Source organism: Sus scrofa, chromosome 15 (assembly GCF_000003025.6).
Source record: "Sus scrofa isolate TJ Tabasco breed Duroc chromosome 15, Sscrofa11.1, whole genome shotgun sequence".
Lineage (NCBI taxonomy): Eukaryota > Metazoa > Chordata > Mammalia > Artiodactyla > Suidae > Sus > Sus scrofa.
In genome coordinates, this window is record NC_010457.5 from 55,536,790 (window position 1) to 55,562,365 (window position 25,576).

The 25,576-nt window shown below is 35.9% G+C and overlaps 1 protein-coding gene across 1 annotated transcript in view; it reads right to left on the reverse strand.

The window, feature by feature from the left end:
* TNKS (tankyrase) overlaps positions 1-25,576 on the reverse strand; it is a 167,671-nt gene that overhangs the window by 22,916 nt on the left and 119,179 nt on the right. The window contains exons 12-19 of the mRNA XM_003133396.5: positions 23,206-23,377; positions 17,429-17,508; positions 13,521-13,666; positions 11,247-11,412; positions 9,293-9,512; positions 8,867-8,976; positions 1,701-1,889; positions 201-438 (exon numbers count right to left, since the gene is read on the reverse strand). Of these exons, the coding sequence (XP_003133444.2) occupies positions 201-438; positions 1,701-1,889; positions 8,867-8,976; positions 9,293-9,512; positions 11,247-11,412; positions 13,521-13,666; positions 17,429-17,508; positions 23,206-23,377 (1,321 nt within the window). The remainder of the gene's footprint in view (positions 1-200; positions 439-1,700; positions 1,890-8,866; positions 8,977-9,292; positions 9,513-11,246; positions 11,413-13,520; positions 13,667-17,428; positions 17,509-23,205; positions 23,378-25,576) is intronic.

A 25,576-nucleotide genomic window follows, 5' to 3' on the forward strand; every position in this document is an offset into this window, starting at 1 on the left:
TCCTCATGGATACTAGTTGGTTCGTTACTGTTGAGCCTCAATGGGAACTCCTGAAGACATACTTCTTATGATCTGTTGTATACATGAAAACTTATAGACAGCATGCCTCTAATTGAGGTGTTCAATAATCACTGATAGAAAAAAGTGAATCTGTTCATCTAAAACACCAAAACCAAATGTGTGTTCACAGGTATACTTGCCTTCTCCTTCCTTCCTTTCTGCACCTGCTGCGCCATCCCCAGTGTTGGACGTTCCTCCTACTGCCAGTTCTGCTAAGGGCCCGGTGAGGTTGTCTATGCTGCTAGCAGCGGACAGACAGGAGGGGGTGGATGCTGGTGAGATCAGAGAGGCACTCACTACGGTAGCCTGAGGTTTGAAACAGGTGGGTAAGGCCTCTGGGGGCATGGCGTCTATCAGCAAAGCTCTAATATCGTCAGCCTAAAATAATAAAAATAAACACACAAATAAACATTATATTTTAAAATGGTTAAGTTTTTCACTAAGGTCCAAATGCTTGATGATTTTTTTCTTCAATGAATGCTCCATTTTTCCTTATTGGTTTTTATCATTCCTTCCTCTATCCTTCTCTGATTCACAGCTCCAGAGTCCCAGTAATTTCAGTAGGTAGAACTGGAGAAACCATACAATTTTTTTTTTTTTTCGCTCATACCACAGCATGTGGAAATTCATGGGCCAGGGATCAAACCTGTGCCACAGCAGTGACCCAAGCAGCTATAGTGAAACAGCTGGATCTTCAACCTGCTATACCACAAGAGAAATCCAGGTATACAATTAAATTTTTTTTTTTTTTTTTTGCTTTTTAGGGCCATACTTGCAGCATATGGAAGTTCCCAGGCTAGGGGTTGAACTGGAGCTGCAGCTGCTGGCTTGGAGCTATAGCTGCTGACCTACAGTACAGCCATAGCAACATGGGATCCCAGCTGCGTCTGTGATCTGTGTTGCAGCTCATGGCAATGCTGGATCCTTAACCCACTGAGAAAGGCCAGGGATTGAACCTGTGTCTTCATGGATACTACTATTTCTATAGCATATCAATTTATTTTTCTATCTTCAGAAGAATGATATACTGCCCAAAAGATAATTTTTCTGAATATCCCATGGCTTCGGGTAAATTATCATGAACATCAGTTGTTCTAGAATAATATGCCAAATGTAGAAGATGAAATGATATTTTACTAAATGTAATTCTTTGAGAATACACTCCATATACATATTTTTCTACGATTCACATTTTTCCCCGGTAAATTAAACATGGCAAAAAAATTTTTAATTTACTGCTTAGTTTGTCTTAACAGTTTAAAATTATATGAAAAATAAGAACTTAAAATTCAGAAGAAAGGAAATGGTGTTCTTTTTCTTTTTCTTTTTTAGAACCACACATTCAAGGCATATGGAGGTTCCCAGGCTAGGGGTTGAATTGGGGCTGTAGCTTCCAGTCTACACCACAGCACATGGCAACGCCGGATCCTCAACCCACCGAGCGAGGCCAGAGATCAAACCCACGTCCTCATGGATATTAGTGGGGTTCGTTAACAGCTGAGCTATGATGGGAACTCCAATAGTGTTCTTTTTCTAAGTGATGCATGCATCACTAAAGGTAAACCTGGCAAGCCCTGGAATTTACTGTCATCACTAACACTATAAAAAGCAATACTAAATATTTTGACATGAAGACTTACTGTTGCCAGATCTAAAGGTGTCTGACCTTCCTGGTTCTTCATAGTTGGATCTGCGCCATGTGCCAGGAGTAGGGCACAAAGCTGAGTCCTGCCTTTTTGGGCTGCTTCGTGAAGAGGAGTAAAAGCCCATTTGTCTGTTGCATTTACACATGTGTTGTATTTTATCAATAATGCTGCAATGTCCACATGCTGAAGAAAAAGAAACAGATGCCAAGAGGTAAGAGTGAGATTATCTGGTAAAACTCTATCAAGTACACTAGTTTTTATTTAACATCTCATTCCCTCATATCTCTACTCTCATCCTCTCATTTTTTTTTTTTTTTTTGGTCTTTTTATCCTTTTTAGGGCCGCACCCACGGCATATGGAGGTTCCCAGGCTAGGGGTCAAATCTGAGCTGTAGCCACTGGCCTATGCCAGAGCCACAGCAACGCAGGACCTGAGCCACTTTTGTGATCTACACCACAGCTCACGGCAACGCCAGATCCATAACCCACTGAACAAGGCCAGGGACCGAACCCGCAACCTCATGGTTCCTAGTCGGATTCACTAACTGGTGAGCCATGACAGGAACTCCCTCATCCTGTCATCTTTAATAGAAGTCTCTTCTATAAAAAAAGAATATTCATTGCACCCCTCCACCTGTATTTTGGACTTCATCTTTTTTTGTCTTGTTAGAAATCTCAGCTCCACAATTATTCCATTCCGTTATGGGAGCTTTGAAAAATTTTTTATTCAGCTTTATAACATGTTCACGTCTATATTAAAAAACACATAAAATGAAACTATTATCTGACTCCAACTGTCCTAATAATGGTCTAACCTGTCTGCCAAACTTTCCTGCACCTACTGCTTTTCTTATATTTCCATTTCTCTTTCTAATGCATCGCAATCTGATCAAAATGCTCATCTCAAAGATTCTCAATGTTCTTTTTTTAGCCTTCGGGAAAGTAGTGCAATGTTTTTAAAACAACATTAAAAAAAATTAAGTTTGTCACATCCAAAATGGCTTAGGGGATGGAGGAAATGTCAGAAGCAGACAAGGGAACCAACAACCTGGGCATGAGGTGATGAGATCCTGAACTGTGCTGGATGGAGAAGACCGGAAAAGGAGAGCTAATTTGAGAAATTCTGAAGGGAAAAAAAACTGTTTTTAAAAAGACAACTATAGATGAAGAAAGAGGGAACAAAGTTAAAGATGACTACATTTTCTTTTTTAAGATTTGGGAGTTCCCATTGTGGCACAGCAGAAACGAATCTGACTAGGAACCATGAGGTTGTGAGTTTGATCCCTGGCCTTGCTCAGTGGGCTAAGGATCTGGCGTTGCTGTGAGCTGTGGTGTAGGTTGCAGACTCGGCTCGGATCCTGCTTTGCTATGGCTGTGGTGTAGGCCAGCAGCTCAGCTCCAATTTGACCCCTAGCCTGGGGACCTCCATATACTGCAGGTGTGGCCCTAAAAAATTTGGTCTAGAAGATTGAAAAACAAAAGTGGAAGCATGAACAGAAAGTGAGTAGCAGAAGTTTCAGTAAGAATGAAACCATAAGAAAGATAAGGTTCACTTGGGGTGTGTGGGTTTTAGAGGTAAAGTATCTAAGTAATGATGTTGTGTGAATGGTGACACTCAGTGTTAGAGCACAGATAAAGGGTCATTTATTTACTCACTTATTTTCTCTTATATGCTTACCATCCACCAACCAAACATTTGCTAAATACCTATCTGATGCTGACTTTCATAAGAATGGGAAGAGATGGGGAAGGTAAAGACAGAAATATTCCAGAATGGGAAGTGGGGAATATTTTTTCATATTTTATTTAAAATAGATCCAGAAGAATAGGCACTTCTTCTGAGTTAGTATTAAAGTTGTTGTTGTTGTTGCTGTTTTAAGTAACAGAAATAATGGCTAATTTTAGGAAAAGTAATTTTAGAAAATTATTAGGAAAATACAAATCAGACAACTTCTAAGAAAGCTTCCATATTTGCTCTGATAATATAAAGATAGAAAAAAAGCATAATTAGACTAGGGCTTCTGAGAACCGGTCGTGTTTTGTGATCTTCTGGGGATTATGAATGGCATCTAATCATTATAAATTTAATTCTAACACAAAAGATAAAAACAGGTAACAGCTCTGGCACTATCAAAATCACTTAAAACCCAGTAATTTATCTCCCTTATTCAAAGGATAGATATTGAAAAGGATAGCTATTTTTGTTCAGTTAATCCAAAAGCATGGAGTATTTTCAAGCTTCTCCCCAGTAAGGTTACAGGGTATTTAAACTGTTTCTGATGACTAATTTTATTGACACCCATTTGTATTGGAAAAGTAATATAATTTGGTAGATTAATTTGCATAGGTTCCCAAATTCAGATAGACCAAGGAAAAGTGTGTGTGTATGTGTAAAATGAACTGTATATATGGTATGTACTATTAAAATTTCTTTATGTTAAATAGTTTATGCTTGGAGAAACCAATTACATGCTTGTTGGATTTGGTGACAAACATCTGAAAGAACAATAAAGAGGAAAGAGTATGTTACTACCCAAGTAGCCTAAAAACATAATTCTTAAGAATTTTAAACAGTACAATACACCACTGGGGCAAAAATAGTAACTGAAATTTAAGACTGACAAATGCAATAAATAAGCTATAACTCAGTTCTATACAATATATAAGAGCAAAGTATTGAAATGGAAGGTCTAGAAAAGGAACTGAACTCTGCTGGAAGGTTTCCAGGAGTCAATTTAATATGGTTTCAAAATCCAGCTGTAACACAAAATGCTTTAAGCAACAAATGCAACATAAAAACATTGCTTGGGCTCCAGTTAGAACAATTTAATTTTATAATCATGTCATGAAATCCCTCCAACATTACACATTTTAGAGAAAGTGTTAAAAGTGAGTAAGTTGAGAGAGAAAACTCAGCAAATTGATTAACTCTTATGACATAATGGAAAACTACATGCTTTGTGGTAAATAAATATCAGTGACGTTTATTTACTGAAGAGCAGAAAAACTAGGTGTCTTGTGTAAATGTATATAAAAAATACAAGGCATTACAAGATAAAATCACTAAACAGAATAATGCACATTACCAATAATATACACTCTCATGAAATTTGTAACTTTTATTTAAACTTCTTGGAGTTCCTGTTGTGGCGCAGTGAAAACGAATCTGACTAGGAACCATGAGGTTGTGGGTTTGATCCCTGGCCTTGCTCAGTGGGTTGAGAATCCAGCACTGCCATGAGCTGTGCTGTAGGTCACAGACATAGCTGCAGCTCTGATTAGACCCCTAGCCTGGGAACATCCACATGTAGCGTGTGTGGCCCTAAACAAACAAACAAAATTAAAAAAAAAAAAAAACTTCTTAAAGTATGTGTTGTCTCTTCATTTTGAAAAACTGAAGTGGCAAGTTTTCTATATAAAAAGACCCAAAGACACACAGATAGCCAACTGAGCTCCCTAGAAGAAAAAGGTATATATGTGTCAAAGATTAATGCCCAATAAATAATAGCTTAGGTAATTTGCTTAAGAAAATCTGAGATATTAATCTGTGTCTATTTAACAATCGTACTGAGTTGGTCAAACAGAGCTAACTCATAAGGGTATGAGGTGTAAGAGTGACACACAGACCTTATTCTGACTGGTCCAGTATGAGGGCTGAGTGGATCAAGTTATCTCATAATAGTGGTATTACCTTGGATTTAGATAGAATGTACTTTCCACATGCATGGTGTCATCTAATTATCACAATAACCCTGTAAAGAAGGTCTCAGCAGCCAGGTTTTACCATGAGGTAAGTGAAGACTAGAAAGATCAAGGGACTTGCTAAAGACTCCTGGGTTATGGAGGAAAAGACTAATGACTAGATTGCAGATGTTCAGATTCCAATTTCAAGTCTCAGTTACACCACAGCTGCCTGCATGGTCTTGCTAGGCTAAAACACAAGAGTCATTTCTTGACAAGTTGAAAGTGGCAGAGAAACAAAAAAAAAGAAAGTGGCAGAGTACAACTACTCTACAAATAGTTTTATTTTAAATATAGAAGCCTCTATTTCATGCCAAGTGCCACCAAAATCTCCTTCACAAAAGTATTATTTCAGGGCAGTGCATCATGTAAATACCATGCAGCCAGGCCAGTCCAAGCATCTCTGAGATGAATATTACATAACCAGTGTTCTGCCACTCTAAACACCCTATAATTTCATTAAAATATCCAGCCAAGGCTTATGTGTTACATGAATAAAAGAGGTTTTTGAAAGACATAGATTTATATGCCTAGAGATAATAAAAATATAATTATATCTACCCTTTAGCTACAAGAAGGCAAAGCTGCTTTAAAAATTTTTATGTTGTGGTTAACCTTGGTCCTTATTTTAAGTCTACTAATTGAGATTGAGATACTTATTTGATGTGTTTACTGACAACAGATTATGGTATACAAGTCGCATTAGAGAAAATTATTTTGTAGAGCAGAGCTTCTCAATGGTGAGTATGACCTATCTACTGTCAATTGAAAATCACTATGTGTTGTAAGAGATGTTTCTGGGGGTGGAGGTGAAGGGTACATATTGCATATGGCAAAAACACGGCAACCAAAAAAGGTCAAGAAGCCGCCAAAGTAAAGGCTTTAGTGAATAAGAGTACATAGTCATTAGCTTAAGATATCTGATTTTTACATTTTCAAGTTTAATATGAGAAGAATTTTTAGAGTGACTCAAAAAATCCACCCACAAAATGAGGTAAAAATACCTGCCACAAACACATTGTCTAGCTCATTAGCATTCTTTAATAGAAGGATAGGATGAACCAGGTTGATCAAAACTTCTATCAAATGCCCTCTACACAGCCTGGAGAATTTTCAGTTCATTTTTACCTTGGTAAGCTATGTTCATTTACGAAGTGCTTAGCATTAGGGATGTGATAAAAAGTGGAATAACATAAACAAAGAATGAAACCAAAAATGTTTGAGATTGTAGTTAGGAGAACAGGAGTTCATATAATGGTGAAATAAGTTTACGACAATGGAAGAGTGGGCCTCTGGTCAGGAGGCTGATAGCATTACACCTCCCTCAGCTAACGGTAAGACAGCTGTAAGGGAACACTAAGAAAGACAAGGCCAACTTGCACTTAACCTTACTATTTAGTGGCAAAAGAGAGCACTATCTTTGTTTCACAGTGGTCACCAAATGACACACATGTGTAATGAGTAGCATCTCAATACCTTCCCCATCAGAAGAATGGGAATTAAAAGGTTAAATACTTAGAGTTTATAAATTAAGTTTTACTTTCATTACCTTCAGTGACAACTGTGAAAGCTATGAAAGGAAAAGACTGATGGGACTGAATGTTCCCTCAGAGTATGGGATTTATTGAGAAACACACAGATGCATGTAGTCTACATAGTTGATGGTGTAAGATTTATTAGATCAGGTCAAGAAGTATAGTTCTATTGCCCTTATCTATCCTTACTCATTAGTAGGTTTATGCAGAAGTTAAAAGACATTGCTTCAAGTTCTACTGATCCCATCAGCTTTACAAACTCTTAACTGATAAACTCTTAACTGAAGCTTAGCCTTGAGATTAGTGGAATACAATATGGAGAGAAGGATCATGCCAAGAAGTGCTGAACATTATTCTCCAAATGATATACATTTATAGTTATATCTCAAGGTAAAAGGATTATATATAAATATATATATATTATATTAGCAGTAAATATTTAGCATTCTTGGTCTTCAGTAGAAATATATGTTGTACAGTGGAACTGAGAAGGTTAAAAGAAAATTCTAATGATTTTAATAAAAGATTAATCATCATTTAAAGGTAAGTTTAAATATGGTAGTTTTAAAAGGATCTCAGTATGAATAATATGTTTATTAAATCTGATAACTTTCAATTAGGTGTATCACACTTAGAAGTGAAATTTTCTTGCCTATCTGTCCAACTCAAAACTGGATTGTTTGCTTTCCTTAAGAGTATCCCATTCAGCTATGTTATCTCCTTGAAATAGTGGTCTCTGAGAGGGGGCATGAGAAGATGCAGATATTCTCATTATGAAGGGAAAGGGACAAGAGATAAGAGAATATGGGAATCATAGTGATAAGTTTTTTACTTACAGTCTGTCAGGCTTCTGCAAATCTAGAAACTGTCCCCACCAATAATGATTCTATCTATGAGAACTGCTAGTATGTACATTTTGGCATCTGTGGATTTTTATAGTCAAATAGGGATTAAGTGGCTGAACAGACAAGCATGAAAGCATTCATCTTACTGCTGTGTGATTCATCAGACCTAAAAATGGGCCTTGGTGACTTCAGGCAGTCAGTTCCAACAAATGTCTCAAGGCACTGAAATATATCCCTCTTCCTCTTTCAGCTGATTAGTTACAGTCTTTTGGAAGAATCAACTGTGACTTTCACTGAGGGGTTTTAGCTAGTCATTCAAACTCTCACTCTCTCTAGTTATACATGCCAATAATTCAAAACCATTTACTTCAATATCCCTAAGTTTCTTATGGTAAACATAAGCAAGCATCATTTCCATGCCTATAAAGGAACTCCTGGCTTAAAAATTTTTTTTAACTTTATTATTATTATTTTTTCTTTTTACAGCTGCACCTGTAGTATATGGACATTCCTGGGCTAGGGGCTTAATCAAAGCTGCAGCTGCAGGCCAAAGCCACAGCCATGGCAATACCAGATCTGAGCTGTACCTGTGACCTACACACCGCAGCTTACAGTAACACTAGATCCTTAACCCACTGAGCAAGATCAATGTCCATCAAATCTTCATGGACACTATGTCTTGGGTTCTTAACCCAGTGAGCCACAACAGGAATTCCTCTCCTGGCTTTTATAGTTTCTAAAATCTACTTGAGGTAGTGTTAAAATTTATTATCTCTATCAATAAATATTAATTGAGCAGCCTCTACACACCTATTATTGTGCTGGATAGTAGGAGGAGACCAAAAAGCGATAAAACACATAGCCCATGGCCGAAACATAGTTAAACCTAACTGAGAAGGCTGGAAACATTCTGAACAGTAAGATTAAAACTATGCAAAATGCTACCGGCTAGATATCTAGTTACTTCATGCACTGTATGCATTTAATAAAGCAGGAAATATCAGTGAAGTTTTCTAGACTTGAACTTTAGCATGCTCACCCCATAAGATGCTGCATTATGAAGAGGGATTAAACCACCTTTGTCTTGGGCATTAACATCTGCTCCATGTTCTAGAAGATATTCAGCTACTTCCAGGTTATTGTAGCCTGCTATTAGAGTGAAAAAGGACAAATACGTCAACTTAAAAGAAAAAATATATATGTATATAAATGATAAGGACCAGAAAATATTATGATTTTAATGCTCTTTGCTTTAAAAGCTAATAACATCACCACAAACTAAGAATAAGAAATTTACAGTAGTAAATTTATATGATTTACAATAATAAATTATACAAAAGTATGTTGATCAAAAGCATTTTACTGAGTAGTACTCTTCATGCACAGCATTTCTTTCATCTTCTGATGAACTGTAATAAGTACCTAAAAAAGGACAGTGAGCCTTGGCAGTGCTGGTGATGCTTACCTGCCAGGTGCAAAGGGGTAGAGTTTCTGCCCTGGGTATCTCTGCAGTTGATATTCTCTGGGGTACAGAGCTTCTGCACTCTTGCCAGGCAGCCCTTCTTGGCAGCATCTAACAAGGCAGCATCTCCTCTCAGTAAGTCCTGGATATCTGTGTCTCCTTCTTTTACCAAATCTAAAGGTGTATTTCCATCTCTGTTCTTTTTAGTTGGATCTGCTCCATGCTACAAAATCAAAACCCAAACAGGGTTAGTGTTTTCTTCAAGTTTTGTTTTTTTGTTTTTAACTTTACCTTCACCCATTCAAGGAAAGATAACTATTCTATGTGCATTGTAGAAAACAGAGGCAATATTGTGGTTTTTCTTGCAAATTCTCTACTTAGCAATTAATGGATCAGCTTTCTTTAAAAAAATTTTTTTATTATACTTGATTTACAATGTTCTGTCAATTTTTGCTGTACATCAAAGTGACCAAGTCATATATATACATATATATATATATACACACACACACATATACATATATATATATATACACACACACACACATTCTTTTTCTCATATTATTTTTTATCATGTGGATTAGCACTCTACTTCCCAGCCAAAGCATCAGGATCAATGGAAAGGCGTCGAGTATCTTTTACTTTCTGTATCATATACTTTCTCATTCTCCAAGCTTCTTTAACCAATTTTTCTTTCAAACATGTCTTGGATATTAATTCTGACCAGATTTCAGAATTAATATACTGAAATCTGATCAGATTTCAGAATTATATACTCAGCGTTGATGAAGTGAGAAGAGGAAGACACACAGGTGGGAAAAGAACTTAATTCTAAATGGAATCAATAAAAAGAAAGTTTGGTAATTTAAAAATATTTCCATTGTAAATTTTAACATCTATCGTGAAACAAGGTAGAAATGTACTAGTAATTAATTTGATTTTATAAGTTTTATAATATATATCTATGAAATAAAGTAAATAAAAGTCAAGAATGTCTATTATAGGCCTGATATAGTCTGATATTGGAATAACCGAGCTAGGCAGTGAATTCACAGTGACCTAGAAGTTATTTCTTACTAATAATCAGTGATAACAAAAATAAGTATCAAATACAGCATTATTCCTAAGGCTCATAAGAACATATCTGATCTCATAAAAGTGATGGGAGAAGAATTTTATATTTAACCAGGATAAGTTTTTCTCTAGATTAAAAAAAAAGAGGAAGGAGTTCCTGTTGTGGCTCAGTGGTACGTGATGCAGGTCTGATTCCTGGCCCTGCTCAGTGGGTTAAGGATCCAGCATTGCCCTAAGCTGTGGTATGGGTAGCAGATGTGGCTCAGATCCTGCTGCATTGCTGTGGCTGTGGTATAGGCTGGCAGCTGCAGCTCCAATTTGACCCCTAACCTGGGAACTTCCATATGCTGTGGGTGTGGCCCTAAAAAGAAAAAAAAAAAAAAAAGAGAGAGAGAGAGAGAGAGAGAGAGAGGGAGAGAGAAAATGAAATAAATACATTTCTGGTCATTTTTCACATCTTTTAATTAATTTCATATCCTTTAACATTTAAGTAATGCTTAATAATGAGAAATGAGTTTGTTAACAATAAAATGGCTAGTAAGAGAAAAAAATCATATTTTCTTGTTTCTTCTTGTACAGATGTTTTATGATATTAATACAGTATCACATAAAAAACCAGAACTAATTAAACTCTTTCCAAAACCTACCTTGATGAGTTGTGATGAACTCAACATAATCAAATCAGTTTAGAAAGGTACTTCAGACACGACTCAAAGCTATGTATCATGATATCACATTAAACATTCCCTTAAAATAGAAAATGGAAGCAGTCTCTAGAGCACTTACTATACATAATAGGATAATTTATTTTGATGTAATTTTATGTCCTAACTGAAAAATAAATATAATTACTTTAAATTTTATCATTTTTAAAATTACCTACTTTTAAAAGGAGCTTGCAGATTTCATATTTTCCTTTAGCTGCCGCTTCATGTAGAGGGGTGAATTTCCATAAGTCTGCAACATTGACAGATGCCCCATGCCTCACCAAGAGCTCAGCTACCTCATAGTGTCCATATGAACAAGCGTTATGAAGGGGCACTAAGCCACTAAACAAAAGAAAACCATTTTAAAGACATATCAGAAATTTTTGAGCTAAAGTGATAAGTATAATAACAATAATTCTCTATGGCATTGACTACACTGAACAATTACTTAAAAAGAAATAATTCTCCTTGATCTTGAAGATACAGTGATCCGTTTTTAAATTAGGATCAATAATTTTAAAAATGTCCCTTTCAACATAAGGACTTTCCTTTGTTTCTTGGTCTTGTACAGAGACATCCATAGACATAAATTTCATTACAGTACTTTTAATTCAGGTTTCATCTTGGCAATATCAAAGCAATACTACAAAGTGATTTTGGGAATAACTAATCAATAATCTGGTTTTATCATCTCCCAGACTTTCTTCCATTTGGGTTTTCCCAGTGAAAATTGCATGCTTATAAGATATACAATGCAATTTAAATTATTTATTTAGGCAAGTTCAACCTTTTGTTTTTAGCTTTTATTTTTAGTTCCTAACAATTCAATAGGGTTTCTGTGCCTAGGTTTAAATATTTAGGTACCAAGCAATGAAAACTCAAAATCCAAGCGAGACAGAAGTATTCAGTAAGGGAAATAATGATGTCAACCATAAATTCTAGTCAGATGAGCAAACTATTCAGAGATGACTCTAAGTTCTGATTAGAAGGCAGCTGGCATTCTAAAAGGACAAAAACACGTCCTCATAAAAAAGGGTTCTTCAAAAGGATACATTTAAGTTGCACTTAGTAAATAACAAACAAAAGGTATTAAGTTAGTACCTTTTTATTTAGAGATCAGGTTTTTCTGGGTTTTTGTTTTAATGTTTTGAGACCAAAAATACTAAGTGCTAAAATGGGCAACAGAAGCAAATGTTGATTCTTCTCTACTGCACTTATATATACTTTGAAAGAGCTACTGATAGCATTATTAAATATTCATGTCTGATGTGTCCCTTTGAAAAGATAAACAAACCCATAATGATTAACAGAAGTCTAAGTTGTGTGGTATAGTTCTACAGCAGTCTGGTATGTAACTGCACAGGAAGGTGCTTATTTATATTTTGAGATGATAGGAAATTAACTCAGAATATGGAAGCTCATTTCAGTTAAAACTTCCTTCTTGCTTTTCTAAATAGCCTCCATGGCTGCTTTAAACTCTGTCTAGATAAATTAAAATAGTTTAGTAAATTAATAAAAAAATAAAGGCTATTCAAAATTAGTAAATATAAAATTACATTTCTATTAATATGGATGACTTTGGGATGGATGGTTTCTTTTTGGAGGAGATTATACATTTTTAATAGCAAAAAAGAGATGAACAATAAATTACAAACTATATAAACACACATAATGCAACAAAATACTATACATAGGCATTAAAAAGATGAAATGAACTATTAAATACTGTTATGAAAAGACATTCAAGATATACTACTGGGTGAAAAAAGTAAATGAAAAGTGAACTGCATGGTATGACATCATCATTTATGTTAAAAATAAGCACCATCACAACAGCGCACACACTGGTGTTTTAAAACTGGACAATTACAACAAAATTTTGATGTTGTAATCTCTAGGAAGTGGAATGAGAGCAACTTTCCACTTTCTACACTATACATTTCCATAAATTTTCTTTTTGCCACAGCATGCAGCAGCTTGATGTGGGATCTTAGTTCCCAGACAAGGGATTGAACCCCGGGCCACAGCAGTGAAACACCAAGTCCTCACCATTAGACCACCAGGGAACTCCCCATAATGGTTTTCTTTGGCTTTTTAGGGTGGCAACTGCAGCATATGGGAGTTCCTAGGCTAGGGGTTGACCACAGATACAGCAATGCAGGATCTGAGCTATGGCTGTGACCTACACCATGGCTCATGCAACACCGGATCCTTAACCCAATGGGCGAAGCCAGGGATCTAACCTGTGTCCTCAGGGATACTAGTCGGATTCTTAACCCACTGAGCCACAACATAAACTCCCCCTAATATTTTAATTTTACTTCAGACTTTACGAAACATGCATTACTTTTTTAATAGGGAAAAAAATCTAAGACTTCAAAAATTAAAAAAAAATTTTTTTTTAAGTCTCAAGAGAATAAATTCCAAACAGTGAAAATTCTAACACATACCCTTTGTCTTTGGCATGGACATCAGCACCATGGTGCAGGAGATATTCCACGACAGACACACGGTTATAGCCTGCCGCAAAGTGTAAGGGTGTAGAATGCCGGCCCTCTAAATCTCTGCAATTCACATTTTGAGGACTGCAAAGTTGCTTTTATGGCACACAGAGACAAACACAAAAAGAACATTAATATTTATTCATCGATATTGCTCCAAAATACTGCAGGCATCTTGGATAAATTGTAATTTTCTAATGAGTATTTCTTTCCAAATATCAGATAACACAAGTAATGTTTAAATATCAGCACTATGCTTGGCTTTACAATGTCTACAAATTTACTGTTTGCAGAGCAATTTAATCTTTTTTCAGCATTTCCTGGCCAAAATTCTAATCAAAAAGAAAAACCCATAATAAAGCAAGCATTTCCAAGGCAAATTGTGTCTTCCTTTTTCATCATTTAAAAGGCTTTCTTCCCCGAGGCTGTGTATCACAGCCTGTCTGGCTTGTACTGGCATGCTCTCAGCCATTCAAAGAGGACCAGCCCTGGAATGTTGAACTACTCAGAGTTCTTGGCTCCTTTGACGTGGCAGGCAAGAAGGCTCTGGAAGAATTACATTAATTCTGTCTAGACTGCCCACTTGGCCCTCTGATCCATGACAGCAAAGCTGTGCAATCAACAATGTGATATTTGTCTAAGTCTACAAGTCACACCGATTCCGGTCATTTCTAGTTTTTGGCCTTTACTTCCATCTCCTTCAGCTATGTCCTCCAAATCTCCTCTCTATCTCCTTTCTCCTTGTGAATATTATCATTTCAGCACAAGCTCCACTTTGCTTACAAAGCAGTGAAAGCAAAGTTAGGCCTGAGAGGCTGCATCACTGTTGGTGATAAATGGATTACAATAAGAATATTTGAATAACAATTTATAATTTATAAAGAATTTCATATTTTTTTCAGTGAGACAACTGTTATCCACTTGTAAAGTTAAACATTCTCTCCATTTTACAGATTAATAAATGCGGGCACAGAGAAGGTGAAGTGATATTCTTTTTTCAGAGTAGGTAGAGTACAATAAAGAATCAAATCCCATTTTCTTGATTTTTAAGCTTTTGATCTTTTTGCTACATTGCTGCTTACTTACTTAATTACTCAAATTCAAGGATGTGATGAGAAGAGAGGTAATGAAAAGAAGGAAAGTGAAAAAGCAGAGAAAAATGGTGACATTTCTAGGCTACAAGGTATGACGACAAGAGCATCCCAGGCATTTGACAATCTTGCTGTTGCTCCTGCCACTGTAATGAGCTATTACAATATAAAAACTAAGAATCTGGAGGATATCTGTTTCTGTGGCTATACTGAGGGGGGACTCGTAGGGTAAAGAATGGGACTTTTCAGGTTGTACAACTTTTACATAACAGAAAGAAGTCTGAGATTCTAAGATCTGAGGAGCCATTGTCATCTGGCCAGGTCAAATGTCTTCTTATGATAAGTAAGTCTGTGGCTACATTAATACATAAATTATAGAAACAAAAAATAAAATTAACTAGAAATGAATAAATTAGCACTTCAATTGGAAAGAAAGGCTACAAAAATTGGTAGTAAATGCTTTCTATGGTATCTTACATGATTGAAGTGCTTCTTGTGGCTGCTGCTTTTACTCTGGTTCTTTATATTCTAGGTTAACTTTTTTTCTTTTGCAGAGAATAGTAGCAAAATAGGGATGAGGGAGGGAATGAAATACAACTTATTTTACCTTATTTTATTTATTTTATTTTTGGCCACATCCACAGCATGTGGAAGTTCCCAAACTAGGAATCAAACCTTCACCATAGCTGTAACCAAGAGCCACAGCAGTGACCATGCCAGATCCTTATTAACCTGTTAAGCCATGGGGGATCTCCTTATTTTTTAATTTACAAAAATAAAGCCAATTGTGCTTATTAAATATTTGCTTTTATACTATTTGGGAGTTCTTCATTCTCCATTCTACTTCACTTTCTTTTTGAATGCCAAAGCAATGTTTACATCCTTCTTGCTTGCTTTTCAAATACTTTACTCAGCAAATAGCCTTTTCTTGTAACATTTAATTTCTAATGCTTTCTAAAGCCTCTAGGGAAAGAAGTTTACCAGGCTCAATTCTCACTTAATTTGTGTTGTGTTTTCTTCTGCCTATCCTGCTCCATTCATAAAATGTATTTGGCCTTTACTGTGTATGGATTGTTTAAGAAACCCAGAAGCTGTGGCATGTTTTCCTATTACATACAAGACATATAGAATTCAAACCTACACACACAAAAATGAGCTATTAACTTAATTATAGTGGGCAGATATAGCAATTCTAGTGCTGTGATACAGAAAAGAAGTTCTAATCACTTTTACATTTTAAGATTTTCTCTTATTAGGATACCTTTCAAATGATAAAAGTATTTTTAAGAACAAAACATATAATTTCAGATTTAAGAGAACTTTAAAATTTCTCCCCAGTGGCTATTACAATTGCAATTTATTTGTTTTCTTTAAATAACTTAGATGTTATTGTAAGACGGAAGAGAGATTGAAAGTGGTCACATGTTGAAAAAAATAAAATTTCCAGGCAATAGAGCTTAGGAAGTGTTTACTGTCATTTTCAACCAGCATACATCATCAAGAGTCCTAAAATCAGTTTGCTTAAAAAAAAAAAAATCACAAAAATAGAGTTTACTTAATAAGAAATGAAAATAAGAAATGACCAAGATTAGTTTGTAAAAAATAACCTGGTATGAATGTCAATACCAATTTTGCAATGAGCCTTTTGTAAACAAACAAACAAAAAAGAAATAAAAACAAAACTCTATGACCAATCCCAAACAAAAACAAAACCTATATTCTTTTTCACTACATTCATCCATACACATGGATGATTATATATGGGAAATGTGTGTTTTTAAAAAGCATATTCATTTAGAATATAATTTTATATTTGAAAACAATTCAAATATAATCATTTCTATACCACAAAATAATGGATGATAAAATTTTCTTTTCTTTTCTTTTTGTCTTTTGTCTTTTGAGGGCCACACCTGCAGCATATGGAGGTTCCCAGGCTAGGGGTCGAATCAGAGCTGTAGCTGCCAGCCTACGCCACAGTCATAGCCATGCAGGATCCTAGCCTCGTCTGTGACCTACACCACAGCTCACAGCAACGCCTGATCCTTAACCCACTGAGCAAGACCAGGGATCTATCCTGTGTCCTCATGGATACTAGTTGGGTTCTTTAACCAATGAACCACGATGGGAGCTCTGGATGTTAAAATTTTCTTAGCAATGAGAAAGAAAAGAAAATCTATCTTCTGCAAAATAATTCATTCCAAATGGTTGCAAGATCATAAGAACGCTTCCCTAAAGCAAATGTGAGAATCTCTTGGAAAATTCAAGAACTCGGAGTTCCTGTCGTGGCGCAGTGGTTAATGAATCCGACTAGGAACCATGAGGTTGCGGGTTCGGTCCCTGCCCTTGCTCAGTGGGTTAACGATCCGGCGTTGCCATGAGCTGTGGTGTAGGTTGCAGACGCAGCTCGGATCCCACATTGCTGTGGCTCTGGCATAGGCCGGTGGCTACAGCTCCGATTGGACCCCTAGCCTGGGAGCCTCCATATGCTGTGGGAGTAGCCCAAGAAATAGCAAAAAGACAAAAAAAAAAAAAAAAAAAAGAACTTGATCAAACTATTACTTGGGCTTGAACTAGCCTGGAAAGTGTTTTAATGTCAGGCACGTACCAGGAAATCCTTCATAGTTAAAGACCTCTTCTGTTTGTTGAACTACTTTGCTCATCCCTTTTATTGTTCAGATTTGAGGAGTTTCACTTACAAGCCTACAATGAATTGGGAAACAAAGGTTCCAGGGAGCTACCCAAGATATTAAAGTGCCGACCTACCTTCACAGTTTCCAAGTCTCCGGCTTTAGATGCCTCTAAGAGTCGATAGTCAACATCAGAAGTACGAATAGGTGTACTTTCTGCATAAAAGGAAGGAGAGATCACTGTTGATTTTTAAGGAATCACAGAGTAGCTAAGGAAGGAAAATTATTTGGTGACTGGAAAGAGAGAGGTTTAGGGATCAGAAATAAGTAGGTTTCTTACTTCTATCTAAATCTACCTATCCTACACCAAATTCCAATAAATTCTAAGACACACACATTCTCCTCCATCCTTATTACTCTATCCTTCAATTTTTTTGGTTAAAACTTGGCAAAGGGGAATGAAGAAACAGCACCACGAGATCAAGAACATCTTTATGATACACTAGCCTTTCTTTCAAAGTGTTGTAGCAAAGCTTTGCCATAGATTTTGTTATACAAACCAAGGGAAACCACTCAACCTTCAGGACTCAATTTCTTCAACATGAAACACAAGTATTACTCCTGAAATCAGTGATTTTAGAAAATATAATCAGTGTACAAAAAGGCCTACTAAATACAGAAATTTGTTTAATTCACACTTATTGAATGGCTTCAGGGAAATGCAATTTAAAATATTTGTATAATTAAGAGGTGTGATACAAATGCTAAATAGAATTAAATCAGGTTGTTAAGCCTAGAAGGATGAGGCTAACATATGAGGTATTTTGATTAATCCAATAATATAAACAAACCAAAAATTCATTATACATTGGCCCAAATAAAAAGATTTCTAAAGAAAACAATGTTATCACTCAAAGTATATTCATGGACATTAAGGGTGGCTTTTATAATGCATATGCATGTGCATACTCATATAACCCAAAAGAACTTAAGTGCAGGAGACCTAGGTTTAGACTGGGCTCTATTAACTGTGATGATGGACAAATCACTTAATAGCTTAGTTTTTGTATCTATAAAGTGTGTTGGTTTCCCTTAAATTCTCTTTCTGTATCTTGTGACCAGGGACACTTTTCTTGAGTCAAATGTCCAAATGGGAAGATCAAGTGATGCTACAAAAAGGTTTCAAATTTCAGAAGAAATATTTCAGCTCTTCCTAAAGCACTTTGTTCAGGGGAAGGACTTTTACAGAGTAAGTTATGAGAACCCTTCAATGGAAGATAAACTGTATTTATTTAGTTATAATAATACTCAGCAGATAAAATGCTAAGATTAAAGGGAAGAAGAAAAGAATTAAAGAAAAGAATATTTCATATAATGAAGTACATTTTGAAATATCGACAACTTTTTTTTTTTGGTCTTTTTGCCATTTCTTGAGCCACTCCTGCAGCAATATGGAGGTTCCCAGGCTAGGGGTCGAATTGGAGCTGTAGCCGCCAGCCTAACGCCAGAGCCACAGCAACGCGGGATCCGAGCCGCGTCTGCAACCTACACCACAGCTCACGGCAATACCGGATCCTGGATCCTTAACCCACTGAGCAAGGCCAGGGATCTAACCTGCAACCTCACGGTTCTTAGTCGGATTCGTTAACCACTGAGCCACGACGGGAACTCCAACAACTTTTTTTCTTTAAAAGGAAGTTTATTACATTTGCTATTCTGCAGAATTGAGAAAAGGAATGAAGTCTTGCTTATCTTTCTTTTCCTTTCACATAGAGAACATTCAGAAAGAATGTGCTATTCTGACTTCATGCTATTTTATATTGGTGTGTCAAATCACAGATCTTTCTTCGGGTTTCCTTACTCTGCTCTTTCATGTCTCACTTGCTTCCATTCTAACTGTGTATGACTTGGCTGCATTTAGAGGTTATAGGTAAGAAGGGCTACATATATATATATTATGTCCCTATAACAGTGATTCTGGCAATTGGTAAAACTTACGAAATGTTCTTGGATGTTTATAAAGGTAATATTTTTAAGTTTATCATTTCAACTATAAATAGAATGACAATTATCAACTGCAATATAAAAATAAAAATCTTCATGACAATTGTTTATTTCATAAAGTTAGAATTTCAGATATTTTCAGATTCGAGCATTTGAGGATACAGTTAATATGGCTGGATTTTTTAATTCTAGGGACTACTTGAAACTGGCACACCTGTCTTGATGTCGACTGACTTGCAAAAGGGTATAATTTTACAATCAAGCAAACACATTTATGCAAATATAAGGATGCTTCTGAGAACTCTGAGAAATTCTTAGTCCCTAATCAGAGTAGAAAGTAAAGAAATTATTGAAACTAAATCCTGAATAGGCTTAGAACAGATTCATTTTTAGAAACAATGTGACCAAAGTAATGGCTGTAAGGATACACACACACACACACACACACACACACACACACACACACACACACGCACAGAGTCTAGGAACTTTATATCAAGAGATACATAGTTATAAGAAGGAATATATAAAAATGAAATTAAAAAGTTAAAAAGAGAACATAGGCAGAAGGAGAGTAGCTGATATGCAAAGTACTGTGTTAGTAAAATCCTTTAGAAGCACACTGGCTTTTGCAGAGGTTGAAATGAAGATTTCACGTAGGGTCAAAGGCTGGAGATGGGCTTCTAGTTTTTTTCTCCAATTCTACTTTGGCTCACCAGGAAAAAAAGAAAAAACAGAAAGTTTCAAAGACTGGAAGTTTGCTATTTAGAAAAACAAAAAATTCCTGTAGACTGGTTGTTTAATTAGTATTAGACTATAGGACTGGTGATAGGTCTTAGTAGTTTATTTCAACAGGCAACTATAAATGAGGATCTCAATTTTTTTTTTTAATTTTGTTTTTTTTGTCTTTTCTAGGGCTGCACCCATGGCATATGGAGGTTCTCAGGCTAGGGGTCTAACTGGAGCTGCAGCTGCTGGCTTACGCCAGAGCCACAGCAACGCAGGATCCAAGCCATGTCTGCAGCCTACACCACAGCTCATGGCAACGCCGGATCCTTAACCCACTAAGCGAGGCCAAGGATCAAACCCTGCAACCTCATCATGGTTTCTAGTCGGATTCGTTAATCACTGAGCCATGATGGGAATCCCCGAGGATCTCAATGTTTATTAGCTATTTTAAATCCTAAATCCTTACCTCTGTGAATGAATAGGTAAAAGTAATGCAATTACCATACTGAAATATGATAACCAGTAGAATTCAGGTCAAGATATAGCCTAAAAGTGCTGTTCAAAAAAGCTGACTGTGATGCTAGAAATTATCTGTGTGCTGTCTGATATGGTAGAAACTAGCCATGTGTGGCTATGGAGTACCTGAAACGTGGCTAGCATAACTGATAAGCAGATTTAAACATTTCTTAAAAATTTCAATTAATTTAAATGTAGCCACATGTAGCCTGTCGCTAACATAATAGACAGAGTCTAGAGAAAAAAAGTCAAATCTTCTGAAATGATGTTTTAAAATTCTGGTTTATAAAAAGCTGCTTATCTTATTTTCTTTACTCTGACATTAATTTTAGCATAAATGTTGCCAGTAGTGTACAATTAAATCTTAACTAATATAAACTGTTGGCAACTACAAATGTGGGAGCTGAAATACAGGTTTCTAAATGTGGATCTCAAACTTGATATTAACAGATATTTTTAAACAAATCTTTAAAATGTTTGCAGAACAGAGCCCCAATAACAAACTACACATTCTATATGACTGATGTATTCTTTCAGGAATCATTATAGATATAACCTGGAGTTGGATTAGTAAATATGGGTATAATTGAAAAGTTCAGCCAGTACATGGTCTACAGACTACAGACATTCGAGTTTCTCGCGGAAATATTAGTTTAAAAATTATATCGCTTTCCAAATAAAAAATAACTCCCATTTAAAAAAACCTTTCAAAGGGCAAGACTTTACCATCAAATTCCATTATTTGCATTATCTTTCTAGATCAATAAAATATACGAAGAATTAAACTAAAAAATTCTGGCACATATTAAGCTAAGCATTTAATGACCTATATTGTTTTATCTTACAAATCAAACTTTAAGAACCATTCTCAAAATAACTGAAAAAATTTTCATTTGTGATTCAGTATTTAATTTTATCCTTTACCAGAAGTCATATATTCTAACTGAATTCATTTGGAAGACATTTTAAAAACATTACTGGAGCTAATCTCCTTAATTTATTCAATTGTTTCCTTCCCGTTTTGTCAATTATCTCTAAAAACTATGTATGATATTATTCAAAAATTTGATGTAATAGCTATCTATATGTTTGCCTGATTTATAGTTACAACTTATAGAAACTAACTTAAAATTCAGTACTAAATAGTTCTTAGTAAAAGAGAAAAAGTTAGAATGTTTTAGCAAAAATCACACCTCTTAGAAATGATTAGCATTTACTGAGACGGCAAAAATACTTCCTAGTCAAAGAGTGATTATCTTCTTTAAGTAAATGTTCTGCAGAAACAGGAAGTTAAATGAAGACATACTTTTTCACAGTTTAAGCTGGAAATCCTACAACAGCAAATTTCATTCCTGTACATATAGTTTCTTTATTTTGATAATAAAGATGCCCCTGATAGCTCTTACTTCAACTGTCTAAAGATTGCCACGTAGCACTGAAGTAGAATGACCACTATCTAAGAATGAAGCAACGTGGAGAAAATAAATCCTAATCAACGCTTTTGACAATGTAGCACAGTTACTCTTATGAGGCAGTTCTAACAGTACAGCTCTCCAAGTCTGGAAAGGTCCCCTATTTCCATGAATAGTAGTGATTCTCAACTGGACTATACTTTTGGGGGGGCCCCCTCAGAAATGTGTGGGGTCAATTTTTGTCTTCTAGCATAGTCATGCCCTAGCTATTTCTATCATAACAATTATATTTTGTTGTAATTTACTGTCATTTTCCCTTTATATTATAGACAGGGCATTTAACTGTAGATTTTTTGGAGGTCTCCATGTAGTTAGGTCGATTATCTAGGAATTTCATTTCTGGATAGTAAAGTGGATGCTATAAAATATAATAAAGAAGGTACACTGTACTGATGAGTAAAAAACTATTGCACTATATATAGGAAAATAAAGATTCTGATTCTTGCCTGTAGCCTTCTCCATTTTACTCTTTCAGTTTGTTATGTCATTCTAACATTGCAGATATAATCCACAGACAAAATTAAAAGAATAAGAAGAATCAATGTATTAAATTTCTTTTGTGTGTTGTTTTTCATTTTTCAGTAGGCAGACTGTTACTTCCTCTAATTTAGGGGCTCTGGAAACCAGTGTCTATTTTTGTGTTAGTTTTATGTTTGATCTCCCTCAATAAACTAAATACTTACAGTATTTAGTATTGTACTAGGTAGGTCCAGTAACACTCACCAAGATTTCAGAATTCTATTTAAACTAAGAAAAGATGATTTCATAACAATGAATGAAGAATTACAAAAAGCAGAATATAACACATGTAAGAACAATTAAAGATCATTACCATATGAATGATTTGTAATTTTCTCCATTTGATAGATTTTAGGAGAGCCATATTTTCACACTCTTTATAGGAGTTTTGAGCAAGCTTTGATCATAACATCCATGAATAAGGTTTTCAATTTAACACTCAAAAAATTAAAGAGAATTTTTGTCTCTTCTCTGACATCTACCTTGACCCCATCAAAATAGGTATGATGGACAGGGACACAGGCTAAACTGCAAGCAAGGAAAGGCAGGAAAAATATTCAAGCAAAGAAAATAATCCAAAGAGCCACTTAAAACAAGGGGTACAAAGTCTGTCTGTGCATCAGTGGATAGACATGGAAGAGAGACAAAGCAATGCCTATCTATTCAAACTTACCACTCAGAATCTGCTGCACTGCTTCATTTCCCATCTGTGCTGCTGTAAAGCCTTGTAAGGAGATGATGGAGGGATCAGAGCCATAACTCAGCAGGAGGCGGCAGGTCTGGAGGTGACCAGCTAGGGCAGCTCTATGCAAAGCAGTCTGACCGAGGGTGTCCAGTGCATTCATCTGAAAAATCATTGAGTGGGAACATGGAATTGAACGTCTATTTTTGTTTCCTTTTATCCCTAGCAAATAAACTCTTATAGGAAAAAAATCAACTGTCAAAGCTTTTTGAAAAATACCACAGATTATTCATTATTAACTCCTGCTTACTGATTCTAAAACAAATACCACTTTCTTAGTTACCTTTCTTCGACCACTTAATTGAAAATTAAAATATACCCATCCTTTCCCTAAATAACTGTCCTCCTGTCCATCAGCCATTCTCTGCCATGTCCCTTGACATCCAGAGGTCCCTGAGGGCTGGGACTCTTATCTGATGTTCCCTGCCTGCTAGATCGAAGGCGCACATACATGTCTTTTGGATGAATGGGTTCTACCAATCTTGCTCCCAGGATATAAAGACAACAGAATACATAAGCAAAGATAGGCAGAGTAATTAATTACATTTTTTAAAATTTTAGTAAATGATTATAACTGAATGACCTGACTTATGAACACATTTAACCAAAAACCTGATTTGAAGATTCAAAGGTTTTGTTTTAAAAACTCTGAAGAACTACAAAGGAAGAGTAATTTAGTTATTATTAAGATTGTTGGGAAAATGTTTAACTTCGAGATCATGTTCATAATCTGATCTAAACTAACTAGTTCTAACCTGTTTTCTAGGATCCCCCAGTAAATACCCTCTACTCCAGTCAGACCAAAGTCCAAGTTCATTGTACATGCTGCTTCTTTTAGAGAAGCCCATTCTTCTGCCTTTCTGGATTTGAAATCCAGTGCAAGTCTCTTTTCTAAGAAGTCTTCCTTGATTACTTCAGTAATTGAAGTATTGAATTACTCAGTGATTGGTTCCTTTCTAGACACCTCTGTCAATTCAGCACTATCTTATAAATTAGAACACTGGGATAGTGTTTGTTTACCAAGTAAAGCTAGAGTTACTGAAATATAGACTGTATTGTATAGGCTTTCTGGGTCCTCTAAAAAGCTTCTGTTAATGGTATACAGTAAATTTTCAAATATATGCTGGTTGGGAGTTCCCGTCGTGGCGCAGTGGTTAACGAATCCGACTAGGAACCATGAGGTTGCGGGTTCGGTCCCTGCCCTTGCTCAGTGGGTTAAGGATCCTGCGTTGCCGTGAGCTGTGGTGTAGGTTGCAGACGCGGCTCGGATCCCATGTTGCTGTGGCTCTGGCGTAGGCCAGTGGCTCCGATTCGACCCCTAGCCTGGGAACCTCCATATGCCGCGGGAGCGGCCCAAAGAAATAGCAAACACACACACACACACAAAAACCAAAAACAAATATATGCTGGTTGGTTATTTAAAACATGTGTGTGCCTGCCCCCAACACAAGACTAAGAAAAGAAAGGATTTAAGACAACTAGTCTCCAGGTCTCCAGCCTTTCATTGTTGTAAGTAAGGCTGTCATAATTGTTCAGGGAAGAGTTCAACTAAATTCTTGATGGTGTTTCACAAGATTTACTATGAAATCCCTAAAAACTTAATTAAGTCACATTTGCCAGCAGAAAAACGACTGTTTATACACAGACAATATAAAAGCCCAGCTATTAACCTGTACTGATGAAAAACAAAAGTGGCCAAACTACGTGAATTTTTCTATGAATATTTGTTACCTCTTTACCTCAGGAGAAAAATTTAAAACTGAGACTATTCCAATCATGAGCATTTTTTTCTGGATATTGGATAAGAAGTTCACTAAGTTATTCAATTACAGTGATAGAAATCCTCAATCCAGCTTGTTGAATCATGGAACACAGTTTGGGAATTACTACTCTAAGATATCAAGTTATTCCTCAGCTCAAACTCAGTGACTCTTCAGTGCCTTCACATAAACTTGAATCCCCCAGCATGTCATTAAAGACCATCTGTAATTTACTTTTACACCACCTCCCTTTCTACTATATTTTTTCATCACAATCTGATAGGCCTGCTGTGCCTCCAGTTTTATCAGATTACAGTGGAGCCTCATTTTCTGAGGATGTTAGTTTCTAAAGTCATTGCAAAGGGTAAAAATTGCCTTTGGTCTGGATTATCCTCAAAAACTCCTTAGAAATGCAATAGTAGAGACAGATGTAAAGTTTTTCAGTACATCCAACAATAGCCAGTTTCAGTTCCAGTGTCTGAGATCAACTGAATACCATATAAAGTACAGACAGTATAGTAACTATCAATATATTACATGTA